Consider the following 26,404-nt stretch of genomic DNA (forward strand, 5'->3'; position numbering starts at 1 on the left):
AAACACTGCACTTATCCTGTTTGTACAACTTGTGGTTATCACTGAGAAACCATTTCTGATTATAAAGATTTGTGACTATCAAAGAAAAGAAACAACTGGGGGCAAGGGTTGTGGCTCAGAGGTAGAGTGCTCACCTAGCATGCGTGAGGTTCTGGATTCAATCCGCAGCACTGCATAAAGTAAAGACATTGTGTATCCACCAATAACTTAAAAAAAAAGCAACAGCTGGGAGTGAGAGTACATGCCTGCCATCCCAGCACCTTGGGAGGTTGAGGCAGAAGATTCCAAGTTCTAGGTCAACTTAGTGATACCTTGTCTCAAAATGAAAAATAAATAAGGGCTGGGATTTAGCTGAATGGTTAAGCACTCTTGAATTCAATCCTCAGTACCATAAAAAAAAAAAAAAAAGGATTGCAATAAGTCCATGTTCTGACTGTTCATGCCAGTTTAAGCAATAAAGCCACAGGCAGACACATTTCATGAAAAGCAAGATAAGCTTTCTGCTTTCTCAATCTGCACCTTTCTCTAGTCTTTCCTCCCTCTTTGGGGCTGACATCTCTAATCCCTCAAATTATTCCTGGAATAACAGAGGCAAAGACAAAGCAAAAAAAGAGGATTAGACTGGGAATAGAACAAAAGTTACAGAAAATTAAGGGAATACCTCAATAACAGAGAACCCAAATCAACTAAGCACTTCTTTAAGCAGTGCTTGTCAACACCAAACACTGCAGTTGTTCCAAAATGAAGGAATAACAACCAGGATACATTTTCCTGTATCCTTTTCCTGGCCCTTATGTAAAATTCATTTTATGTTTTCACATTTCTTGTCAGTAGGCCCCAAGAGAAGAACACCAGAAATTCTATGCAAAAGTATCCAATTATGATCTAATATCATATGCACATTTAGCAACACCAGTCAGCAGTGTTGCCCAAAACCTTCCTTAATGTGACACTTCCATTACCACCCGAGAAGCAAAATTCTGAGAATGTGTCTTTAAGGAATCACATCAAACGTGAAAATGACATTTCCATTGCTCCATTCTTGCACTACCTCCACCATACAATGCAATGTTTGTTTCAATATTCATGTGTAAGTACTTCACACATATTATAATCACATTTAAATCTGTGAAGGAGGTAAATCATTATTTTATAGATCAGGACACTGAAGCTTAAGAGATTTTGAGGGACTTGCTTGGGTCACATTATATTAAATAGCTAAAAAAAAAAAAGGACTGGAACCATATCATCTAACCATTACCCCAAGCTCTAGACAAAGCCCAACAGACACAAAGGCCATATCCATGTAGATGCTTGTGGCAATACAATCAGTCCCCAACAACTGTAACACAAAAGTACTCACCTAAATGCCCCAAAAGGAGAGGTGAAGAAAATTAAGATTCATCAACAAGATGGTGTGCTATAAGACCATTTTAAGTATTTATGGGGACTAAGTAAAAAACAAGAAAACATTGGACATACACACAAAAGCAAAACACATTAGGATGGCAGGCTTTCCTTCCTCCTCCCCTTTCATGGTGGCTGTGGGGGACTTTCCATCTGGCTGAGGAGACCTGAAATGGTCAATCAGAGACTGACATGGCAATGGACCCCAACCACCAAAGGTTCCCACCAGTGGAAGCAATCGCCCTATCAATTCAATCACTCCTGACCAACCCGCAACAAACACAATCCCCCTAAACTTGGCTCTGCCAACCTGCTATCAGTAGCTTCAATTTAGATGGTGTAGGCCCTTCTACCTCCAGTTTCTCTTATTAGCATTGTTCTTGCCTTCCCAGCCTGCGGCTTTCCTGGCCCTCACCCTTTCGAGGACCAGTGAACCTCTTCTGTGGGAGCGCCCTCCCCAATAAACCTTCTTTTGGTGCCTCATTCTTGTTCCATGGTTCCTGATCTTGTGCGCCCCTTTCTGCTTTACATTTGGGGCCGAAACCCGGGAGGAGTTCAAAGCTTCCCCTTAGGAGTTGAGGCTGCCATTCTCCGCCACGGGAACTAACTGCGATCTTAAGACCACTCACCCTCATCGGATCCAGCAGATGTAGACTAAGTCCCTTTCTCTTTGATCTTTGGACTCCATCCAGATTGCAGGGACTCTATCCGTAAATCACAGCTGCTTCAAAGACTCCCCTCCCCACACATCCAGCCCCCAGTGGCCTGAAGAGACATCTCAGTCCCTGGCTAGGCCACTCTGTTCTGTGAGCAGAGTAGGTAATTGGGACTCTTTTTTTCCTTCCTGCTGGGGGGAGGGTGTAGGTCGAAACATCAGAGTCCACTCTGGACCCCAAAACTCCCTTGGGGTGTTTATACATGAAATCTCCAAATTGAGACGGAAAAGTGGTTAGGGGTTCTTTATTTCAGGCCTTTTGGGGCATGCTCTCCCTCCCGGCTTTCTGCTCTATCTGCTCCACTTTCCAAGTCCTCCTCTCAAAATAAACTCCTCCTTCCAAGTCCCCCCTGCTCCTGACCCTGATCCCTCTCCACTTATTGCACCTCCAGAGACACTCACCAACCCCCAGACTCTTCTGTCCTCCTGACCTTCCTCCTTATCCAGAACCAGCTCCACCTGAATTAGATGACCCTCCTTCCCCTGTCTCTTCCCCAGTAAGGTCTTCCCCTATAGCAGGTCTCGACAAATGACCCAAGATCCTGAACTTCTCTGTCCTCTCCTCGAGGTGGTAGGATCTGAAGGCACTGTCTGGATTCATGTCCCTTTTTCTTTTCTTTTTTTTTTAAAAAAAAGAAAGAGAGGAGAGAGAGAGAGAGAAAGAGAGAATTTTTTAATATTTATTTTTTAGTTTTTTTTTTCGGGGGACACAACATCTTTGTTTGTATGTGGTGCTGAGGATGAAACCCGGGCCGCACACATGCCAGGCGAGCGCACTACCGATTGAGCCACATCCCCAGACCTCATGTCCCTTTTTCTTTACAAGACCTCTCCCAAATTGAAAAAGGCTCCTTTTCTGCTGACCCCACTACCTATATCAAAGAATTTAAATACCTTTCCCAATCCTATAACCTTACTTGACATGATATTCATGTCATCCTCACCTCCACCCTTACCCCAGATGAAAGTCCGGGTAGCTGCCCGGGACCATGCAGACCAGATTCATTTTATTGATAACACCATGCCTACAGGCACGGCAGCAGTCCCCAACACCAACCTGACTGGGACTATCAAAATGGAAAAAATGCTGCTGTGCCCAGATGATACAATGTCTGCTGGCAGGCATGCAGGCAGTTTCTAATAAGGTTGTTAATTTTAATAAACTAACAGAAGTCACTCAGGGACTTGCAATGTTCCTTAACCGCTTAATAGAGGTCCTCGCTCTCTATATTAGATTAGACCCTGAATCTCCCTCTGGGGTGACCATTCTGGCCACTCAAAATCACCCAGTCAGCCCCCTATATTAGAAAAAAGCTAAAGCGGGCTGAGGATGATCCCCAAGCCCCCATCCCAGACCTAGTGAAAATGGCCTTTAAATAAATTCTATAATGCCTGTGAGGAAACAGCTAAACTTAGCCTTCAGGCACCCTTCCAGAAAAAGGTGGCACTCCAGACACAAGCCCTGGTCCCGCTCTGCGGCCCACTTCTGGCCCCCACCAGGGCTCCCAGGGATCTTCAGAAATCTGCCCCACCCAGGGCCTGCTTCAAATGCAGACAAGGGGCCAAACCCATGGCCTCCCTTTCGGCCCCCCAGCTGCAAGCAGCTGGACATTGGAAAGTGACTGTTCCCTGGCTGGTCCCCCACTGGCGCCTCAACATGGGGGTATGGCCGGACAGGCCATCCTTTCTCTTGAGCTTCTGGGACTGGCTGACGACTAAAGAAGCTTAAACTCAAGGGCCCCCATAACCCTCGCTGAGCCCAGGGTAAGGCTTCAGGAGGCAGATAAGTCCATTATCTTCCTTGTGGACATGGGGTCTACCTATTCTGTCTTGCCTGCCCACTCCAGGCCTTTATATTCCCTCCCAGATCTCAGTCATAGGAGACGGAACACCCTCCTTCCCAAAGAGAATGGCCAGTCTGACTTGCTCTCTAGAGGGACATCCTTTTACTCACTCCTTTTTAGTTATCCCTTCCTGTCCGGTTCCCCTTCTAGGATGAGACGTTTTCCAGCTCTTGGGGGCTACCCTCCAGCTCTCACCCCATGCCCCTACTCCCAACTCCTCCTCCCCTTGCTTCAATTCACTATGGACACATCCTCCCCCACCATCACTCATTCCCTCCCATCAGACCTCATAGACCCAAGTCTGGGACACTTTCAAACCAGTAATAGCAACACACCATCAAAAAGTACAGATTCAGCTAAAGCCCGCCTCTAACCCTAACCCTAACCCTAACCCTTCTATCCTCAATTTTCCATTTCTTTCCCTCACTGCAAGGGACTCAAGCCCATCATTGAGGGACTACTAGATCAAGGCCTCCTTATTCCCATTGACTCTCCCTGCAACACTCTTATCCTACCTGTCCGCAAACCGTTAGGAGCATACCACTTAGCACAAGATCTCCAATTATTCAATAAAGCAATTATTCCCTTTCATACAGTGGTCCCTAACCCTTATACCCTCCTCTCTCACATACCATCCTCAACCTCTCATTCACAGTTCTAGATCTCAAAGACGCCCTCTTAACAGTCCCGCTTCATCCAGATTCTTACTTCCTGTTAGCTTTCACCTGGGAGGACCCTGACACCCTCACCTCTCGTCAACTAACCTAGACTGTCCTCCCTCAAGGCTTCCAGAATAGTCCCCACCTGTCTGTACAGGTACTGGCCCAGGATTTAGCTATCTGTGATCTCAGAGTCAGTACCCTCCTACAATATGTAAATGACTCTTATGCAGCCCATCTTTAGAAACTTCCCAGGAACACACTGCCCACCTACTCAACTTTTTAGGTTCCTGAGGATACCATGTTTCCCCAACCAAAGTTCAACTCTCGGTCCCCTCAGTTACCTACCTGGGTATTCTTCTAAACCCTAACTCCAGGGGCTAGGGATGTGGCTCAAGCGGTAGCTCGCTCGCCTGGCATGCATGCGACCCGGGTTCAATCCTCAGCACCACATACTAATAAAGATGTTGTGTCTGCCGAAAACTAAAAAATAAATAAAATTCTCTCTCTCTAAAAAAAAACAACTATTGACTGTAGACTTAAATAAATAAACGAACCCTACCTCCAAAAGCCTCACTATACACAAATTCCAAGCTCGTAGGAACTTGCTGCCTCCCGAGTCAGCAGACCAGATCCTCTCGTTTTGGGAGCTCACTGGATTTTTCTGACACTGGGTTCCCAATTTTGCTCTTCTTGCCAAGCCCCTTTACCAGGCAGCTAGAGACATTCCCATTGGACCGTTGACATCACCAGCACAGGTCTCTAGTTCTTTCCTCAAACTCAGAGATGCTTTGATCTCCTCACTTCCACTCTCCCTACGCAACCCCAACCCCGTCCCTTCACCTCTTTACAGATGAAAAACAAGGGATTGCCACTGGTCTTCTGGCCCCGCCCATTGGACCCTCTTACTGTCATGTAGCATAACTCTCTATTACAGTACAGGGATGGCTGCCCTGACTCTGGGCTCTCGCGGCAGCAGCCGAACTTACCAAAGAATCTCTTAAAGTTGACCCTCCTTCTTGTCCACCCATAGACTCCAGCACCTCCTCAGACATAAATCTCTTTTTCCTGGGCCCCTCTTGAATTCAGGAGTTTCATTTACTTTTCATCGAAAATCCCATCATTTTTCTCTATGTCTCTCCACCTCTTAACCTGGCTTCTCTTCTCACAACATCCAGCTCTACCTCTCCAACTACCCACTCTCGTCCTCAAGTACTTGAGGCCTTACGTACATCTCGGGAATGCCTCTTTGACCTCTTGCCATCGCCAGACCTGACAATTTTTGTAGATGGAAGCTTAACTGTTGGGCCGGACAATTGCCGCAGAGCAGCCTGTGCTGTCCTTACTGGTTTGTCAGTCCTGGAGGCCAGCTGCCTCCCTATAACCTCTCAAAAGGCAGAGCTCTTTGCCCTCATCCAAACTCTCTACCTTTCAAATGGCAAGTCAGTTAACATCTATACTGATTCCAAATATGCCTTTCTTATTGCACATTCTCACTCAGCCATCTGGAAGGAAAGAGGATTCCTAACTACTAAAGGCTCCCCTATAGTTAATGCCTCTCTCATCTCTAAACTCCTTGAGGCACTCCACCTCCCTTCCCAAGTTGCTATCACACACTGCCGGGGTCATCAAGCCACTTCCGACCCCATAACCTTGGAAAACAACAAGGCGGATGCGGTGGCTAAAAGCTTAACCAGCAAGCTGCCCATGGCTCCCATTCTCTTTCTCACTATGCTCACCAACCTGGCCTAAGGAACAGACTGATCTCCTGGCACGAGGAGGCCAGATCAGAGACAAGGGCTGGATTTTCCTGGGAGACAAGATTGCCCTTCCTCAACTCCAAGCTGGAGATCTCTTCTCTGACTTCCAAAATTCACTTCATATTGGTCCCCGACCTCTTTCAATTCCTCCAACCTCTTTTACTTACCCGGCATGTGTCACTTCGTTACATAGGTGCACTCAACATGCTCAATATGTTCCTTTGTTACACCTCAAGAGGGCCTACAGTCCCCACTCATCAGACACCAACCAGGCGGAGATTGGCAGGAAGATTATACTCACATGCCCAGACGCAAAAAGTTCCAATACCTACTCACCCTGGTTGATACCTTTTCAGGATGGATTGAGGCTTTCCTGACCTCTCGAGAGATGGCGGACACTGTAGCCTCAGTCCTCACTGAGCAGATCATCCCCAGGTTCAGCCTTCCAACATCCATCCAGTCAGACAATGGCCCTGCCTTCACTTCTCAAATAATCCAACAGGTCTCAGAAAGATCTCCTGGAAACTTCATATTCCTTTTGGCTGCAGTCCTCAGATAAGGTTGAGTGGGCCCACTGGATCCTCAAGGACCACCTTACAAAATTCTCAACCGAGCTTCGAATCTCCTGGGCCAATCTACTTCCCCTTGCTCTTAACCAAATCCAAGCTGCTCCTAGCGCTCCCGCAGGGCTTAGCCCCTTCAAACTGCTATATGGCCACCTCTCCCTGATTAATCACAACCTTCCCATTCAATCCCCACTTCTGGCCTCATATCTACCTTATCTTACCTTGGTCTGCAACCTCCTCTGAGAACACGAAGACCACCATGTTCCTGCCCCCAACAAAACTAGCACCTTCTGAGGGTCCACTCCAACCAGGAGACTCTGTCCTCTTAAAGGAACTCCAACGGTCACTCCAACCACACTGGACAGGACCTCATACGGTGATTCTCACCACTCCTACATCAGCCAAACTACTAGGCCACTCCTCTTGGTATCATGTTTCTCGCCTGAAGCTTGCCCCAGGCCCTAAGTCCTGATCATCCCAATTGGTGGGACCCACTAAATTCAAGATCACCTGTGGGCCTCCTGCTTCTTCTCTTCAGTTTGTCCCTACAGGTGCTCCCCAACACCACCACTGGCGTTTCCAGGGAAGAATGTTATTAATACATCAACGAGACCGGCCTAGTAGAAGAAAACATCGATGTGCTACATTGGCTGAATGAAGAACTGAAACAAAGGCAGCAGCAATCCACCTTACTCCTTCCGGGATAGTGAAACTTGGTTCTCACTACTTGGTTAGGTCTGGTTGTTGGCCCCATCCTCATGATCTGTGTCTTGCTGATGATTGCTCCTTGTCTCCTCAGATTTATCCAAAACTACATGTGCAAAATCTCACAGGTGGCAGTAAATCAGATGCTCCTCCACCCTTACAACTTCCTTCCCAATGAGCCCCCAACACTCAACCTTCCCTAAACAATGCCCCCTACCAGCAAGAAGTAGCCAGATGAGAACAGAGCCCTATAACATCAAAAAGGTCGGGATGTTAGGACAGCAGGCTTTCCTTCCTCCTCCCCTTTCATGGTGGCTATGGGCAGGGACTTTCCACCTGACTGAGGAGACCCGAAAGTCAATCAGAGGCTGACATGACAATGGACCCCAAACACCAAGGGTTCCCACCGGTGGAAGCAATCGCTCAATCAATTCAATCAACCCTGACCAACCCGCAACAGACACAATCCCCCTAAACTTGGCTCTGCCAACCTATCAGTAGCTGCAATTTAGACGCATAGGCCCTCCTACCTACAGTTTTGCTTATTAGCATTGTTCTTGCCTTTCCAGCCTGCGGCTTTCCTGGCCCTCGCCCTTTTGAGGACCAGTGAACCTCTTCTGTGGGAGCGCCCTCCCCAATAAACCTTCTTTTGGTGCCTCATTCTTGTTCCATGGTTCCTTTCTGCTTGACAATAAGTATGTGAGTAAAGTGATTTCTACAATACCAAGCAGGACAGGGATTTTTGTCTGTTTTGTTCACAGTATTTTTCCAGTGCCTGGCACATAATAGGTACTTAGTAAATATTGGTTGAAGGAGTGAATCGCAGCACAGTAATATGTATGAATATGGATAAGAACTAAAGGATAATGAACAGGAAATAAAACTTATTTTAGGTTAATGGAATCATGAATGATATACTTCAATCCTGTAGTAACATCTTAATAAAAACTTGAACATAAATAACTTCAAGATTAGGACACAAGCAGTGGCACACACCTGTAATACCAGTGACTTGGGAGGCTGAGGAAGGAAAATCACAAGTTCAAAGCCAGCCTCAGCATCTTAGCGAGGCCCTCAGCAACTTAGTGAGGCCCTGACTCAACACATAAAATAAAAAGGTTGGTGATATGACTCAGTGGTTAAACACCCCTGGGCTCAATCCTTGGCACAAAAAGAAAAAAAAAAAAAATAGGACACAAATGTGAAATCACCCCTTGACTGCACACAGTTTTTGCATGGTTCTTTAGGCAGTGTAAACACATGACAAGAAGACTAGAATGAAACCTGGCCTGGATCTGATGTAGAGCCCTTATGGAAGGTGGTGAGCATGTTGTGAGGGACTCCAGGCACAAAGTAATGACAATAACCTTTTTAAGTGTGCCAGATACATACAACTTTGCACCAGTTGTACTCAGGCAATTTTCAATGTCACTCTAGACATTTCTCATTTCCTTTTTAAAAATAAATTTACGTACCAGTAAAAAATTACATCAGACTTACAGCTTAATGCATCATGAAATATGTTAACACACTAATCTACAGCCAACTACTTGAAAAACAGGAATTTAATATACATTCTACTTAGATACAGGCATGGAAAAAAATCTGATATCAGGACACAAAAATAGAAACAGAGAGCAGCTCAGTTCAGAAACACTATCACTAGGCTCAGCTTGAAAATACTTTCCCATGAGTATTAACAACGAAAAAAAAATACTTGGTTAATTAACGACTCTGTAAATAGTAAAAGTCTTAAAATTCAGCTGTACCAGGATAAAAGAAAGTTGATTTAATAATTAACATGAAAATCTTCACTGATATATACATTTGATGCTCTTTAAGAAAAAGGCTAAATAAACATAAGTATTTTGAGTTAAGAACATTAACTGATCATGTGACAAAGGCATAGAAATCAGGTTTATTTGAACAGAAAACTATAAACACTTCCACACTTAAAAGTGAGAAGTTCAGGGGCTAGGGTTGTGACTCGGCAAAAGAACGGTCGCCTAGCATGTGTGAGGCCCTGGATTTGATCCTCAGTACCACATAAAAATAAATAAAGTAAATGTATTGTGTTCAACTATAACTAAAAAATATATATTAGAAAAAAAAGTGAAAAGTTCTGAAAAGTCATTATGATTCACCAAAGGGGAAAAAATGAGCCAATAAAAAAGAATCTTAAAGAGTTTTTTATCCACATTTTGTTGGAACAAACACTAATTTGTAAAACAAATTCAAGCAGAGGGTGGCAGAATGAAATATTCTACTGTAGTTAATACAGCAATTCACAAAACAAGAACTACAATAAGAACGGTCATAATACTGGTTTATTTCTCCAATCCTATATGGGGAACATAAGACCTGAGAAATGAACAGTGTAGTTCACTATGCCACTTAAGTGTTATGGAAGTTTTTTAAAAAAAACATTCCTTTCCTCTAATAGTAAAGACACTTCAGACTACATTCATGATTCTGAATTTTAATTCTAAATTTTAATCTCATTTACCTATACATCTTAAGTCTCTTCCTCTAACCCTGAAGGTAACTTTTTTACCTCCACTGCTCACTGTCTTATGGAGTATGGACTTCTGCAGGTCACCATCGAGGTCCTCCTGCCTCAACCAAAAGCTCAGATAGCTTACTATAGTTCCTAAACTAAATTTGGTCCAAAGTGTCTTATTTCTTTTCCCTCATAAAGCAACTGAGTGGGCCCTTGAACAACATTTGCTTCCCCCTGGACACAACCCTGAGAAAAGCAGCATACATGGACAGAGACTTCTGGTCTATCACCAACAAAAGCCAGGGTTGTGACTGCCTGGGCTCCCTCTGGAGCACTACCAAGGTTGAACCACTTTCTGAGCAGTCAGTAAACATCTCAAAAGTTTCATGGAATGTTATTAACAAAATTTACTAAATAAGTGACAAAATTCTTCTTAGCTAACTACTACACATTTTGTAATAAAATGCCTATTAATATGTAAAAGGACTTCTTTCATCTATGACAAATAAATCTTTGTACAAAATTCACATAAAAATGTAGGAAGTAATGAAGGTTAACTCCCTCTTTAAAGATTTATATATGATTGTTAAAAATACCTGTTTGTCAGAGATTTTCTTCCTACTCCTACGACATAACATCTCACTTGGCAGTAACCTCATCTCTCATGACTATTTTATTCGTGTAGTATAAGAGCTATTTTGCCACTATTTGAACATCTGTAGTTTTCCTCCAATAATAAGCCTTTTCTCTGTTCTCTAGCCTCAGCTCTTCGTCTGATTTTCTAGGCTTCTTCCTTCCTTCGTCTTGTTTATATGTATACTAGGGACTGAACCCATGGTTGTTGTTCTACTAAAATGCATCCCAGCTACCAGCTCCCCCTTCTTCATCCCAGTTCCATTTATTTTTAATCAGAGTTTTGCTAAGTTGCAGAGGTTAGCCTTGATCTTGAGATCCTCTTGCCTTAGCCTTCCCATTGGCTGAAATTACAGGTGTATGACACCGCACCCAGTACCTTTCTCAATTAATAATCTTACTCAGAGACCAGTCCCAGTAATCCTGGTTATTGTCTAATACCAGGGTTCTCTTTAAACTAAAAACCCAGTATCCCAGAAAATTAGAATTCACAAATTAAAAGACTTCAAATCCTAAAAGGCTTATTTAACTTTAAACTGTAATATGCTCATCTACAGGCAACTTCCAGGACACAACAAACAAGTAACAGTGAAAAATTTAAGCCACTCCTTAAACATACAGATTTTATTCATAGATAGCTGTTCACAGGCTATAATTTTAAGTTACATATACACCTAACAATTTCTATGAACCAAACAGTTTTGGTAAAACTATACAAAACAATTAAATATCTCAATGTCACAGAATTGTACAAATAGCACAACTGATGGGCACACCAGGGGTAATCTGGTTGACTGTCGCTATTGGTCTCTTTTTCAGGAAGACACGTGCAACAGGGGAACTAAATACATAAATGATTTGGTTTTTTTGGTACTAGGGATTGAACTCAGGGGCACTTGACCACTGAGCCACATCCCCAGCCCTATTTTGTACTCTGTTTAGAGACACTGAGGCTGGCTTTAAACTTGCTATCTTCCTGTCTCAGCCTACTGAGCCACTGGGATTACAGGCATGCACCACTGCACCCAGCAGGGAACTAGATTATAAACACCACTGGGTAAATTCAGCTCTAAACCATTCCCTCCCTTCCTCAAAAAATATTACAGAAATAAAAGCAATGCCAGTTTTTAAATTTCTAATTCCATAATTAATACAGAAAAATTGTGTGAGATTGCTTTTCCTTTACTGTTTACCCCCTTCCAGACAGGATCTTGCTATGTTGCTCAGAACAGTCCTAACTGTTCAAGTGATTCCCCTGCTTCAGTTTCCCAAGGGGCTAGGACAACAGAGACCACATACCTACCCCTTCTTTATTTTATTTTTTGTTGAGGGGGGGAGGTACTGGAAATTGAACTCAGGGACACTCAACCACTGAGCCACATCCCTAGCTCTATTTTGTATTTTATTTAGAGACAGGGTCTCACTGAGTTGCTTAGCATCTTGCTGTTGCTAAGACTGGCTTTGAGCCCACAATCCTCCTATCTCAGCCTTCCTAGCTGCTGGGATTACAGGTGTGTGCCACCACACCCAGGCCCCTTCCTTATTCTTAATCAACTTCTTCAGTTCAGTCTCTTCAGCAAAGTTTCTTAGCCACTTGAAACACCACTGAGTGCCTTTTAGGTATAGCTAACCTATGACTCTTGATGCCCAGTCCCTGAAAAACAAAAAACATTCCTTCCTTACAGAGGACAAGGAAGAGAAATAAACAAAATCTTTATTCTACTACCAAAGAAACTTTTCCACTTTTTTGCCCCATTTCCTTTTTATCCCCTTTTCTTCTGTTTCAACTCCCTTTCATCTCTTTTTATTCCCTCATTTCTGTTTTTTGCTTCTCTTTTTGATCTTAAAGTCCAGAATAATGCCCTTTCATGACAATAGAAAAGGATGTACAGCAAGGATTAGGAATCTAGTTAATACCAACAACAGTAGCTACTGTCAACATCAATAACAAAATCCACAAGGACTGCCAGGCATGTTGACTGGCACATTCCTGTTAATTTCAGAGAATCAAGAGGCTGAGGCAGAAAGACTGCAAATTCAAGTACCACAGCAATGTTGCAAAATCTCTGGCAAGACCCTGTCTCAAAATTTAAATAAATAAATAAAAATAAAAGGGGCTAGGGTGTAGCTCAGTAGTAATGCATCTATGGATTCAATCCCATGTACAAAATTAAAAAAAAAATCCTTGGGCTGGGGATGTGGCTCAAGCGGTAGCATGATCGCCTGGCATGTGTGCAGCCCAGGTTCGATCCTCAGCACCACATACAAACAAAGATGTTGTGTCTGCCAAAAACTAAAAAATGAATATTAAAATATTCTCTCTCTCTCTCTCTCTCTCAAAAAAAAAAATAAAAATCCAAAAGTATCCAAGAAATTATCCAATATCTACTGTGGATGAAATGCTGCGACAGGGCTAGGGATATAGCTCAGTGATGGAGTGTTTGATTAGCATGGTGTGCATACAAATCTAAGAAATACCGTAGCAGAAATAGTAAATAGTGGCCAGACCTAAAAATCTAGTTGAATGATCATGAAAAATGTGTGAAAGGAAAAACAAAATAAAGCAATTGGAAGACTAAAAATATAGACATACCTATACTGTTTAAGTACAGACCAAAGGAGGGCCCTGACCACTGTGACCTCGAGCTCTCAAGTAGCCTGACTCAGGGAAAAGTAGAAGCTAGACTCTGACGAAGTCCTAAGGGCATGAAAAGGTGAGGAGGTGAAGGGAAGGCTTTGGAGGGGCCTGACCATATCACAAGAAAGAGGAACATAAAATAGTAAATTTTATGTTATGTTTATTTTACCACAAGAGAAGAAAGAAGAGGAAGAGGAGGAGGAAAGACAGGTGTTTGAGGCCCCTCATGTTTCAAGTAGGCCAGAAAAGTTGGCACACAGATTTTTGGAGAGGGGGAAGGGACAGTACTGGGGATTGAACCCAGAGGCACTCTACCACTATGCCACATACTCAGCCCTTTTTATTTTTTATTCTGAGACAGAGTCTTCCTAAATTGCTGAGGCTAGAACTTATGATCCTGTTACCTAGCCTCCTGACTTGCTGGGATTACAAGAGTGCACCACTGTGTCCAGTGCAGAGATCTTGACAAACAATAACTGTGCATAAAATGGGAGACTCCTATTGACCTTGGTCAAATGACTCTATCCAATGTACATCCACAAACTCTCCAATTCCTTTTCCAATTTTAAATACCAATATTGTGTATAATCTCACAGTATGTTTAAAGCAAAGAAACTACTTGAACAAAAAGAAGAGGTGTACATGGTGAGAAAAGAAGAAACCTAATGCCTTTCTCTACTAGGGAAATGCCCTCCAAAAGTGGAACCCAGCATCTTTGCTATAATCATGGGACAAAAACTCCAGACCCAGAGTATCTCCAAGGGCTCTATTCATCAGTTTTCTGCTAAGCATAAGAGAGGACATCTTGCAATCATTTCTAGAAATGAATCACACATTTTAAAAAAAAGCTGTTTTCAGCTCCCAGTCAGTTGCTAACAATGCCTTAATTAACTAAATCCAAGGTATTTACCTTTGCTGATTATCTGAGGAAAAAATTTCTTAAACTAGAAAATAAAACAACTTTTTGCACAAATCATACACAGCACATATAGATATTTCCACTTAAACACAACGAAGAAAATTTATTTGATTGAAAGCATGCCACTGTGCCCTTCTAAGCTTCAAATTTGATCAGACAACAAAATCCACATAATAGTTGCTGAAGGAAGATCAGTGAAAACAATGAAGTAAGAGAAATGTTCCACCATTCACATGATGGCCAATGTTGGAGAAGGAAACAACCTGGCAAACTCTAAACTATAAAAAACACTGGCAACAATAACTGGCCTGAGGTGCAAGAGATCCAAATGTATGCTATGTTAAGTGCCAAGAAAATATAATCCTCGCTGGAATAACCAACTTTGTTCATTCTTCAAAATGTCAATATTAATACCCCTCCAAATCAATTTAAATACAAACCTACTTTATTCTTACAGTTGTTGCTTAAATCCCTTTCAATATCAGATAGTAGTCATCAGTATACAAAACCAGTGAGTTCATTAACCCAAAGGCACTGATTATTTAGAGCAAACCCAAAGGTTGTCAATATTCTCAAGACACTATCAAACAGTGTTAATCAGAGGATGGTAGCTGGGTACAAATGGTGTACATCTGTAATCCCAGCAACTCAGGAGTCTAAGGCAGAAAGATTGCAAATTTGAGGCCAGGTTAAGCCATTTAGTGAACCCTGTCTCAAGGGAGAGAAAGAGAAAGAAAAAAAAAAAAAAAAGCTAGGAATATAATTCAAGTAGTGGAGCATTCCTGGTTTCAATCCCCTGTACCACAAAAAATTAATAAAAAAAAAAAAAGATGGTAATTCTGATGCTTATGTACTGCATAAGAATCACATTCTGAAACACCCAGTTGTACAATTTTGCTACTACCATAGTTCTGATCTTTTTAAAACCTTTCTACCCCTCCTTTCTAATTCTTAATAATCTGGGAATCTCAGGACATGCACATATCAGAAAACAAGTAAATGTAACAAAATAACCAGAAGATGCAACATATACTTAAATTTAGTTTCAAGCTACAAGGTCATTCAATCAGTCTAAAAGAGACATTAGTTAACAACAGCTCATCTTAGATTTAACAGGAGAGAGTATACTTGGAATTGACACTACTCACCTTTAGGACAGAAGCTAAGCTGGTCATGTGCTCGTTGAGGGCACCCTCAGACTCCTTATATGTCAAGCAAGTAAACTGGTACTCCTCAGGATCAAAGGCATCAGCGCCTTGCTGTTCCACGTCGCTGGCTACTCCCACATAATAATCCTCTATGTCCCCAGGGTCCTCTTCCTCTTCCTCCTCCTCCTCCTCACAATTTGGGTCATAGTCCTCTTCATTGCTGTCAGACCCCTGGCTATTCATGTCCACAGACATCTTAGCATCCAGTCAAGTTGCAGATCAGGAAAGGAGTTGCTTTCTCTCCCTCCCCCCAAACTTTACCGCTTTCTCAAATGCATTAGTGTTTTTGTCTTCTAAAAAAGGAAAAAAAGAAATATTACTTTCCCCATGAGAAATTATAACAAAAACCATTAAAAAATCAAAATGCCATAGCTTTGGCCCTATGCCCAATATGGCATATTCTAACTTAAGTTTCACATGAGGACTCTTTACCATCATCTCCCTGACTCAAACTTATCAAAGGGAAACCCTCCCTCTAGAAGCAAAAGAAGCTGTTAATGAAACTACAAGGAGGGCCTGGCACAAAAGGGCAGGGCTTTCTATCCCATATCAGGAAGTCAAATTCTAATGGAATTGCCCTTCTTGCCAAAGACCTTAAAGAAGCAGCATATTCTTTCAGCTGATTGCATAAAGAGATAATCTAAAGGTTTAGCTATCAAAGTTTAAAATTTTGCTAAGCATGTCCCAGTGAATGGTGGCACAGATAGTACGTAATTAGGGAGACAGTTCCTTCCTGGTATAATATAAGGGAAAGAAAATATTTTTTCACAGACATCCATCTCAGATGACTGGAAAATAGGTGCACAGTTAGAAAAGAAAAATAAACAGGACATAGTAGCACACACCTGCAAACCCAGGGACGGAGGAAGCTGAGGCATAAGAATATCAAGTTCAAAGACAGCCTCAGCAACTTCCCAAGGCCCTGTCTCAAAATAAAAAAAAAAGGGTTGGGGATGTGACTCAATGGTTAACCACCCCTGGGTTCAATCCCTGGTTAAAAAAAAATAAAAAGAAAAATAAAAACCACATAGCTCTTCAGCTCTGCTGAGTGACTGGGACTGTGGCTCAGTGACAGAGCGCTTGCCTTGCATATGAGGCACTGGGTTCGATCCTTAGAATCATATAAAAATAAATAAAGTAAAGATACTGTGTCCATCTACAACTAAAAAATTATTAAAAAAAAAAAAAAAGAGGGCTGGGGATGTGGCTCAAGCAGTAGCGCGCTCGCCTGGCATGTGTGTGCCCAGGGTTCGATCCTTAGCACCACATACAAACAAAGATGTTGTGTCCGCCGAAAACTAAAAAAAAATAAAATAAAATATTAAAAATTAAAAAAAAAAAAAAAGAGTTCTGTGAGTAGCCAGATGTGGTCACACACACCTATAACCTAAGCTACTCCAGAGGATGAAGCAGGAGGATCATAAGTTTGAGGCCAGCCTCAGCAATTTAAAGAGGCCCTCAGCAACTTTGCAAGACCATCTCAAACAAAACAAGAGTCTGCTGAAGGGCTGGGGATGTAGCTCAAGCAGTAGTGCGCTAGCCTGGCATGCGTGCGACCTGGGTTCGATCCTCAGCACCACATACAAACAAAGATGTTGTGTCTGCTGAAAACTAAAAAAAATAAATAAATATTAAAAAGTTCTCTCTCAAAAAAAAAAAAAAAGCAGTGTGGAAAAAAAAAGAGTCTGCTGAAGCTTTAAAGAGGTACTGAGAAAGAAAAGTAAGTGATTCAATAGTGAAGAAAAAACTGCACATATTCTGCCTAGCAGGATCAAGGTTAGGAAAAATCATAATCTATATTGGATGAAGAAATAAGAGTTTAAATCCAACCAGCTATTGAAAAATCTTCACAGATCAAAATGTTACTCAGTTATATGTAAATGAAAAAAGAACACTAGTTGAGAAAGCAAATCAGTCACAAATGTTAACTTCTACTCAAGGAAATACAAACTTCTCTCCATAAATATTTTTCTTTTTTTTAAATACCTATTTTTTTTAGTTGTCAATAAGCCCTTATTTTAATTATTTATATGCAGTGCTGATAATCGAACCCAGCCCAACAAATACTATTTCAAGTGATGACTTTCAACAAAAAAAAAAATCAACTAGTGTTTAGATTTAAAAATGGAGAGAGGGGGTTGGGGATATGGCTCAAGCGGTAGCGCGCTCGCCTGGCATGCGTGCAGCCTGGGTTCGATCCTCAGCACCACATACAAAGATGTTGTGTCTGCCGAAAACTAAAAAATAAATATTAAAAAAATTCTCTCTCTCTCTTTCACTCTTTCTAAAAAAAAAAAAAAAAAATGGAGAGAGGAGGGGAGGTAGTAAAAAAAACAAATCAAGCCAGGCACAGTCAGTCTTGCATGCCTATAATGCCAGCAATTTGGGAAGCTGAGGCAGAATGATTCCAAGGCAAGCCTGGACAATTTAGCAAGACCTTGTCCCAAAATGAAAAGTAAAAACGACTGGGAAAAGCTGGAAATGAAGCTCAGTGGTAGAGCATCTGCCTAGCACACATGAGGTAGTACGTTTAAATCCTAACATACACCACCAAAACAAGCAAACAAATAAATAAATAGGCTCATGGTGGGGCCCCAAGCACTGAAATGGAGCAAATAAAATTCCATGCATGGGGCTGGGGATATAGTTCAGTTAGTACAGTGCTTATTTCACATGCACAAAGTCCTGAATCAATCCCCAGTACCACAAAAAAAAAAAAAAAAAATCCATGCAAGAATGTTTTTTTTCAAAATGAACCTTGCAATTATGAATAATTATAATACACTAATAAAAGTACCACTTTAAAAAAAATAAAAGAAAAAATACACACAGGGCAGCAAAATGATGTTTGCAGTTCAGCTTTTAACAAATTTTGTAGAATCTCCTAATTACAACTGAACTTATAAATGGTATTTTTTTTCCTCTGCAATAATGTTAATCTTTAATTTAAAAATACCTGTAATTTCTGAAGACCCTTCAGGCAGCTGTCACCCAAATATTTTGTCATATGATTTCCATCTAAAATGAAAACACAGAATATTTATATTTTTAAAACTAGTACCTGCTTTTACAAATTTATTTTTTCAAAAGCAAAGATTTAAAAAGACAAGTATAGGCTGGGGATATAGCTCAGTGGTAGAGCATTTACTATCAAGTATGAGGCCCTGAGTTCAATCCCCAGCACCATAAAATAAATGAACAGAAAAAAACAAGGGACCAGAGAAACTACTATCTTCTTTTAGGTTCCCCCCAAAAAACTCATATATCAAACTTACAAGAATTACATTATCTTCTAAAAACAGAAAGCATTCAAAGCTAACAGTGTTATAATTTAACTTGGGGTACTAGTGATAGAAATGCTTCCCAATTCCCCTCCCCCAGTTTGAAACCCTACTTCCTTATTTCTGTACTCCAATCTTCACAGTCCCTATCTTTTTTTTTAGTATTTGGCGGACACAAAATCTTTGTTTGTATGTGGTGCTGAGGATCGAACCCGGGCCGCACGCATGCGCTACCGCTTGAGCCACATCCCCAGCCCTTAAATATCACTATTTCAATTCCGAATGTTACACAGAGGTTGACAAAAAAATATGTAACTGACTTGGACTACTACAAAGTTACCATTGCTGTGCTAATTAACACAGAATACTGGTAATATTTCAGACCTCACTTTACTCATGAAAAAGTTAATACTCAAATAAAAATGTGCCCAATAGGACACCCACCCAATAAGCAATATTAATATCCATCTCCCATTTCTCTTCTGACTTACTCCTCCTGGGACATCTGGCTTTCTTAAGAGACTAGTAAGTACTACCTGCTTATTCAATAACAAATTTAATGTCAGTTGCTTTTATTCTTTAGATTTTCATGAAAAGGGGTTGGGATTGTGGCTCAGTGGGAGAGTGCTTGCCTAGCAAGTGTGAGGCACTGAGTTTGATTCTCAGTGAATAAAATAAAGGTCCATGAACATCTTAAAAAAAAGAAAGAAAAAAAATTCGTAAAAAAACAGGTTTATAACTTCCAGAGAAATACTTCAGATATAGAAAGGAAAATATAAGCTAAGTGAAAAATCTAAGTCTGAACAATAACTGTAGATTATTTTCAAAATAATGAAAACTGGGCATAGTGGATCACACATATAATCCCAGCAATTTAGGAGGTAGAAGCAGGATGGCCAAGTTCAAGGCCAACTTCAGCAGTATAGTGAGCAAGATCCTCTCTCAAAATAAAAACTGCTGGAGAAGTAGCTCAGTGGTAAAGTGCCCCTGGATTCAATACCCAGTATGGGGAGGGGGTGGGGAAGAATGGAGGAATTGATTTTTCAAAGCATCTTTATCTATATTTTTACATAAGATATTACTTATTGGGCAAGTTTAATGTGAATATTGCTACCATTTACAAGAAAAAAATCATTATTACCAATAGGTGATGGTGGCACATGTCTATCATCCCAGCAATTCAGGAGATGAGGCAGGAAATCACAAGTCTAAGACCAACCTCAGCAATTTAGCAAGGCCCTAAGCAACTTAGAGAGACCGTGTCTGAAAATAAAAAATAAAAAGGGCTGGGAATGTAGCTCAGTGGTTAAGCGTTCCTGGGTTAAATCCCCAATACTAAAAACAAAACAAACACACAAAAAAACCCAAAACAACAGGTCTCATTAGCTGGGCATGGTAGTGCATGCAGGTAATCCTAGTGAGGCTGAGTCAGGAGGTGTGAAAGTTCAAGCCAGCCTCAGCAATTTATGGAGACCCTCTCAAAAAATTATTGTAGCCAGGAGCAGTGGTACATGCCTGTACCCAACGGCTTGGGAGGCTGAGGCAGGATTACAAATTCAAAGCCAGTCTCAGTAGTACATGCCTGTACCCAGAGGCTTGGAAAGCTGAGGCAGGAGGATTACAAATTCAAAGCCAGTCTCAGCAACTTAGTGAGGCCCTAAACAACTCAGTGAGACCCTGACTAAAATATTTTAAAAGGGCTGGGGATGTGGCTCAGTGGTTAAGTGGCCCTGGTTTCGATCTCCAGTACCAATCAATGTGTGTGTGTGTGTGTGTGTTTATGTGTGTGAGTGTAAGGCTGGGGGTAGCTCAGTGGTAGAGCACCCCTGAGTTCAACCCTGTCAAAAATGATAACAGATCTCATTTAAGAACAGCCTTAATCTTCATAATCCTATAAAGTGGCTTTTTTTTTTTGGAACTGGGATTGACCCAGAGGTATTCAACCCCTGAGCCACATCTCAGCCCTTTTTATTTGTGGCCTCGCTTATTTGCTGAGGCTGGCCTTGACCTTGCAACCCTCCTGCCTCAGCCTACTGAGTTGCTGAGATTATAGGCATGTACCACCATTCCAGCCAAAATGATTATTTTCCCCTTCCTACCAATGAGTATGCTACAGTCTATAAAGGTTAAGTAATTTACTTGCCCAGGATCACACCACTGACAAAAAGCAGAACACAACATCAGTATACCATTAGACCCATGGTCTATGGGGATTCATAACTAGCTATCACCTTCCCACAGAGCCCAATAGAAAGCTACAGGAAGAGCCTCTGGGATAACACCAACAAAAGAATGTGCTTTCAAATTTTTTTGATTTATCCTCAAGATCTGTGCTTAAGAGGTTGACCAGAGGCTTCTTATCAACCAAATATTCAAGAATTGTGGGGAAAAAAGAACTCTAATTCTACTTTGTGGGTATTCTAGGTCCAGATTTAAATTAAAAGTTGGCCAATTGGAGTGGCACATGCCTGTGATCCCAGCGTCTTGGGTGGCTGAGGCAGGAGAATTGCAAGTTCAAGGCCAATATGGGCAGCTTAGCAGATCCTATCCTAAAATAAAAAATAAAAAAGGTTGAGAAAATAACTTGGTAATAGAGAATCCCTGGATTCAATCTCCATACTGTCAAAAAAGTAAATAATAATTAATTTTTATTATTTTCATGCTGGGCACAGTGGCGCACACCTGAAATCCCAGGGGCTCAAGAGGCTGAGACAGGAGGATCAAAGCCAGCCTCAGCAACTTAGTGAGGCACTAAGCAACTCAGTGAGATCCTGTCTCTAAATAAAACACAAAAAATAAGGTTGGGGATGTAGCTCAGCGGTTGAGTGCCCTGAGTTAAATTCCCAGTGCCAAAAAACAAAAACAAATTTTATTTTTTTCGAAGTTCATTATCAGTGCTGACCCTGCTCAAAGAGGTCAGTATTCCACCCCCATACTGGGGATTGAACCCATGGTGGTCTACCACTGAGCTATATCTCCTGTCCTCTCCATTTTTCATTTTGAGATAGTGTTTCACTCAATTGCAGAGGCATATCTCCAACTTGTGTTCCTGCCTCAACCTCCCCAATAGCTGGGATAATAGGTGTACATCACTGTACCTGCCTTATTATTCCCTTCATAACAAAACTGATGGCAATGCTTCGATTTCATTTGGATGTTAAATATGGAGTAATTAAAACCATTTTCTCCCATCCAAAGTCATATTTTAATCGATCTGCCACCCACCCTAGGCTCACTCACCAGGCCTGGTCACACAAGGAAAAGCGTCCAAACTGAAGATTTCTCAAAGTTCACAATAACAAAAAGACGTTTGGCAAGCCTGACGGACGTTTACTTTAGAAATTATCTAGCACAAGTCATTACTAACAACATTTCCAAAGAAAACAGTTTTGGCACAAAAATATGAACAAGGAACTTAGTTTCAAAACTCTTCATTCCATCTGTCCTGTCTCATAAGGTAGTCCGGTTTTTCAAACTTAACTTAAAAGGTAAAATGTAAAGTTTAGTTTCCCAGTCTAACCGGCCACATACCAAACATTCAATGGCCACGTGTGACTAGTTGCTACCATACTGAACAGCAAATGTACAGAACATATCCATTGTGACAGAAAGTTCTATGGGACCTAATAACAATCAATACTAAGGCGAAGTCATAAAACACGGTTCCCTCTCTCGAGAGTAACCCAGCAGCCTCAGGCAAGGTGGAGACGTAATTCCTAGTTGTATATTATTCCAGAGGTGCGGTCAACTGGACACCCGCACGGACAACGAGTTCACGCGCTGGCGGGAGACCCTTCAGAGAACAGGCGTTAACAAACCGCGCGGACACCCCTACCAAAACTCCCAAAAATGACTCGAGTGGAGAGCCTCGGAGCGCCTGGCTGAGAGCGCCCAGACGTGCCAGCGCCTGCCGCTCAGAGGCGCTGGCCTCCGATCTCTCTGCGACTTGAAAAAGCTGCATGAGAAGGAAAGCCAGAGAAACTCTGGCTCACCGGCCCTTGCCGTCCCTCTCAGGCGGCAGAGACCCTGGAACCACGTACGGTAGGCTGTGGGCGCCGGGGGCCTCGAAGGCGGCGGTGAAGGCGGAGCCCTGCCCGGTCCGGGAGGCGCGCGAAACACTCCACCCCCCCCCACACACACACACACCCCGGCTAGTCAGGGTAAACAAGGCCTCAACTCAAGTCGCGCACTTACCTGGAGCCGCGTGTTCGCGGATGCAGAGCACAAGCGGGCCAGACCAGGTCAGGCGGACCACACGAACAGACTGAGGTGCAAGTTGCAGCGGAAGCTGCGGGCCGACGCCGGTCCGGCCCGCGCAGCTTCCTCTGGCGGAGTCGTCCCCGCAGCTCCGGAAGTATTCAGTGCACTGGCGTCACTTCCGGTCGGGGTCGCCGCGCGGTCGCCCGGGTAGCTACGCCCGGCAGGCAAGGGTTCCCCCAGGGGCTGCTTTCTTGTAAACTTGCTTTTTACTGGAGTGGGGTCAAGATACCGCTACACTGCCCACTGCCCAGAAGTTCGAAAAGATGGTCGAGATATTTTTTAAATCATCGCTTTTTCTTTCTTAATTTTTTAATAGTTGTAGATAGATGGACATCATGCCTTTATTTGTTTTTTTTAATAACTTGTAGTTGAACGCAAACCTTTATTTTTCACTTATTTGTTTTTATGTGGTGCTGAGGATCGAACCCAGGGCCTTGCAAGTGCTAGCTACAACCCCATCCCTTATCCATCGTCCATCGGTTTTTTTTTTTTTTTTTTTTTTTTTTGGACTACCTGCTGATTCCACTGTTTATTCTCACACTTTGGTATCCATAGCGTGGATAAAAGATCATTGGTTTCCCAGCAGCTCTCTGACCGGAGGGGAGCTGAACAGACAGGGGGAGCTGTCTTTTCTCCAAAGAAGTTTGCTAGGTGGCCTGCGAGCTGCAATGCAGCTGCAGGCTTCAGCTTTCCCGCCATGAATGGGTTATGCAGTTTTCCGGCTTCCACTCGCTGTATAAGATTGCAGTTTACCGGGTGCGCACGCCTGTAATCCCAGCGGCTAGGGAGGCTGAGTCAGAAGGATCAAGAGTTCAAAGCCAGCCTCAGCAAAGGCTGAGATGGTAAGCATCTCAGTGAGATCCTGTCTCGAAATAAAATACGAAATAGAGCTGGGGATGTGACTCAGTGGTCGAGTGCCCCCTGCGTTCAATCCCCGGTATCCAAAAATAAAATTAAATAAATGCATCTTAACTGCTTTGCTGCTCAATTTATTCTCACACTTCTTAATTGCCATTAGGACTTCCATTACCTTCTAGGACTGGATTGCAAATGTTGATAGGTAGGACCAAGTCTTCCTCAAGTTGCTGCTCCAGCACATTGGAAATGCCAGAGTAAAACCTATGATGTTAGCGTGCCTCCTGGCAGTACAGGTCCACAGATAACAACAAAAGCCTTTCTACCCATACTGAAGTCCCTTGTATACTAATAGTCAAGATACCTATGCCTAACAGGCTTTCTTAGGTAGTTCCTGTAAGAAACACATGATTTTCAGCTTCCAAATAATTCAAAGATCATGTACATAAATCAGGTATAATCAAGTATTAAAAAGACTCAAATTAATTAAAGTGAAAATTAATACTAATGAGTGATATGTTGTAAGATTATGAGTTTTGTATATTAGCAACACAAAGATCTACATACATCCAGTGTACTTGTTTCATTTTGTTGTGACAAAACATATTCATGTAAATTATTATGGTACTAGCAAAAGACCCAAAATACATTTTCTGCAAATGAAATTTCAAATATCATTTTGTGTTACTAGTATTAAGTTTACTCCATTGAGTAGAAGAGGACATTAAGTCTTTTTGATCTAATCCAGGGATTTGCAAATGCTAGCCAGCGTTTTGCTGAACTACATCCCAGCCCACATTCAGTCTTTTTCTAAAGAATTCCTGAACAGGGCTGGGACTGTTGCTCAGTGGTTGAGCAGTTGCCTAGCACATATGAGGCACTGGGTTCAATCCTCAGCACCACATAAAAATAAATAAAAGCCAGGCACAGTGATGAACACTGGATTACTCCCAGCAGCTCTAGAGGCTGAAGCAGGAGGATGGCGAGAGTTCAAAACTAGCCTCAGCAAAAGCAAGGCACTAAGCAACTCAGTAAGACTCTTTCTCTAATAAAATACAAAATAGGACTGGGGATGTGGCTCAGTGGTCGACTACTCCTGAATTCAATCCCCAGTACCCAAATAAATAAATAAAGTGTCCATCTACAACTAAAAAAAAAAAAAAAAAGAATTCCTGAACTTCCAGGTATGGTGGCACCTGTGATCCCAGCTACTGGGGAAGTTGAGGCAGGAAGATCTCAAGTTCAAGGCCAGCCTCAGCAATTTAGCAAGACTCTGTCTCAAAACAAAATAAAATGAGATATAAAGGGTTGGGGATTGCTGTGGTTTGGATGTGAGGTGTCCCCAAAAAATTCATGTGTAAGATAATGCAAGAAGGTTTAGAGGAGATATGAATTAATCACCTGATGGGATTAACTGAATGGCAATTGAAGGCAGGGGGCTGTGACTGGGGCATTGGGGTCAAAGTTTTGGGGTATATATTTGTATTTGGAAAATGGAAATACCTCTCTCTCTCTCTCTCTCTCTCTCTCTCTCTCCCTCCTTCTGCTTACTTATCATGATGTGAGCCACTCTTCTCTACCATACTCTTCTGCCATGATGCTCTGCCTCACCTCAAGCACTGAGGAATGGAGTCAGCTGTCTATGGACTGAGAACTCTGAAACAATCAGCCCTCAAATAAACTTTTTCTCCTCTACAATTGTTCTGGTAAGGGTCTTTTAGTTACAACCGTGAAAAAGTTGACTAAAACAGAATATAGCTCAGTGGTAAGGTACCCTTGGTACCTTAGCAATTCCCAGCACCAAAAAGAAAACAAAAAATTCCGCATTTGCAAAATACAGAATGAAGATGCTAAGTATCAAGTGCATACATATACAGAATATTGGAATCCTATGTACAGTCTTTCCACAGTACTTGCAGGAGTGGAGGGTTGAAATTGCATCTAGGACATGGTACCAAAATCTAAGGATGCTTGAGTCTATTATATAAAATGGCACAGTATTTATATATGCACATATACATTTATTCACATTCTCCCATATACTTTGGATTGCTTAGAATACCTAATTCAATTAAAATGATATATAAACAGTTTTTATACCCTTGCTTAGGAAAAAAGTTTGTATAGACATAATGGGGGGGGTTGATATTTTGGGTCTGCAGTTGAATCAGATGTGGATAAGGTACAGAACACCAAGAGGTGGGGATATAGCTCAATAGTAAAGTACTCCTGGGTTCACTCCCCAGTGCCACACAAAGAAAATACAGTGAAGAAAGCTGTTAAAAATTATGTTGTTCTGCAGGGTGTGGTGCATACACCTGTAACCCCAGTGACTCAGGAGGCTGAGACAAGAGAATTACAGTTCAAAGCCAGCTTCAGCAATAGCGAGGCACTAAGAAATTCAGTAAGACCCTATCTCTAATAAAAATACAAAGTAGGGGTGGGATGTGGCTC

At 42.1% G+C, this 26,404-nt stretch overlaps 1 protein-coding gene across 4 annotated transcripts in view; it reads right to left on the reverse strand.

Annotated features, from left to right (window-relative positions):
• The window catches only part of Arih2 (ariadne RBR E3 ubiquitin protein ligase 2), a 61,539-nt gene extending 38,352 nt beyond the window's left edge, over window positions 1-23,187 (reverse strand). The window contains exons 1-3 of one of the 4 annotated variants that reach the window (XM_046431725.2): window positions 23,030-23,187; window positions 18,511-18,572; window positions 15,495-15,847 (exon numbers count right to left, since the gene is read on the reverse strand). In XM_046431725.2, the coding sequence (XP_046287681.1) occupies window positions 15,495-15,749 (255 nt within the window). In that variant the 5' untranslated portion in view covers window positions 15,750-15,847; window positions 18,511-18,572; window positions 23,030-23,187. Of the gene's footprint in view, window positions 1-15,494; window positions 15,848-18,510; window positions 18,573-19,976; window positions 20,095-23,029 lie in introns of those variants that run through there. The other 3 variants (XM_046431726.2, XM_046431727.2, XM_046431728.2) reach the window with 3 other exon arrangements.
• Window positions 23,188-26,404: the final 3,217 nt, after the last annotated feature.

This window comes from Marmota monax, unplaced genomic scaffold (genome assembly GCF_021218885.2).
Source record: "Marmota monax isolate L192 unplaced genomic scaffold, Marmota_monax_Labrador192_F-V1.1 WCK01_AAM20220418_F8-fsc00022, whole genome shotgun sequence".
Classification (NCBI taxonomy): domain Eukaryota; kingdom Metazoa; phylum Chordata; class Mammalia; order Rodentia; family Sciuridae; genus Marmota; species Marmota monax.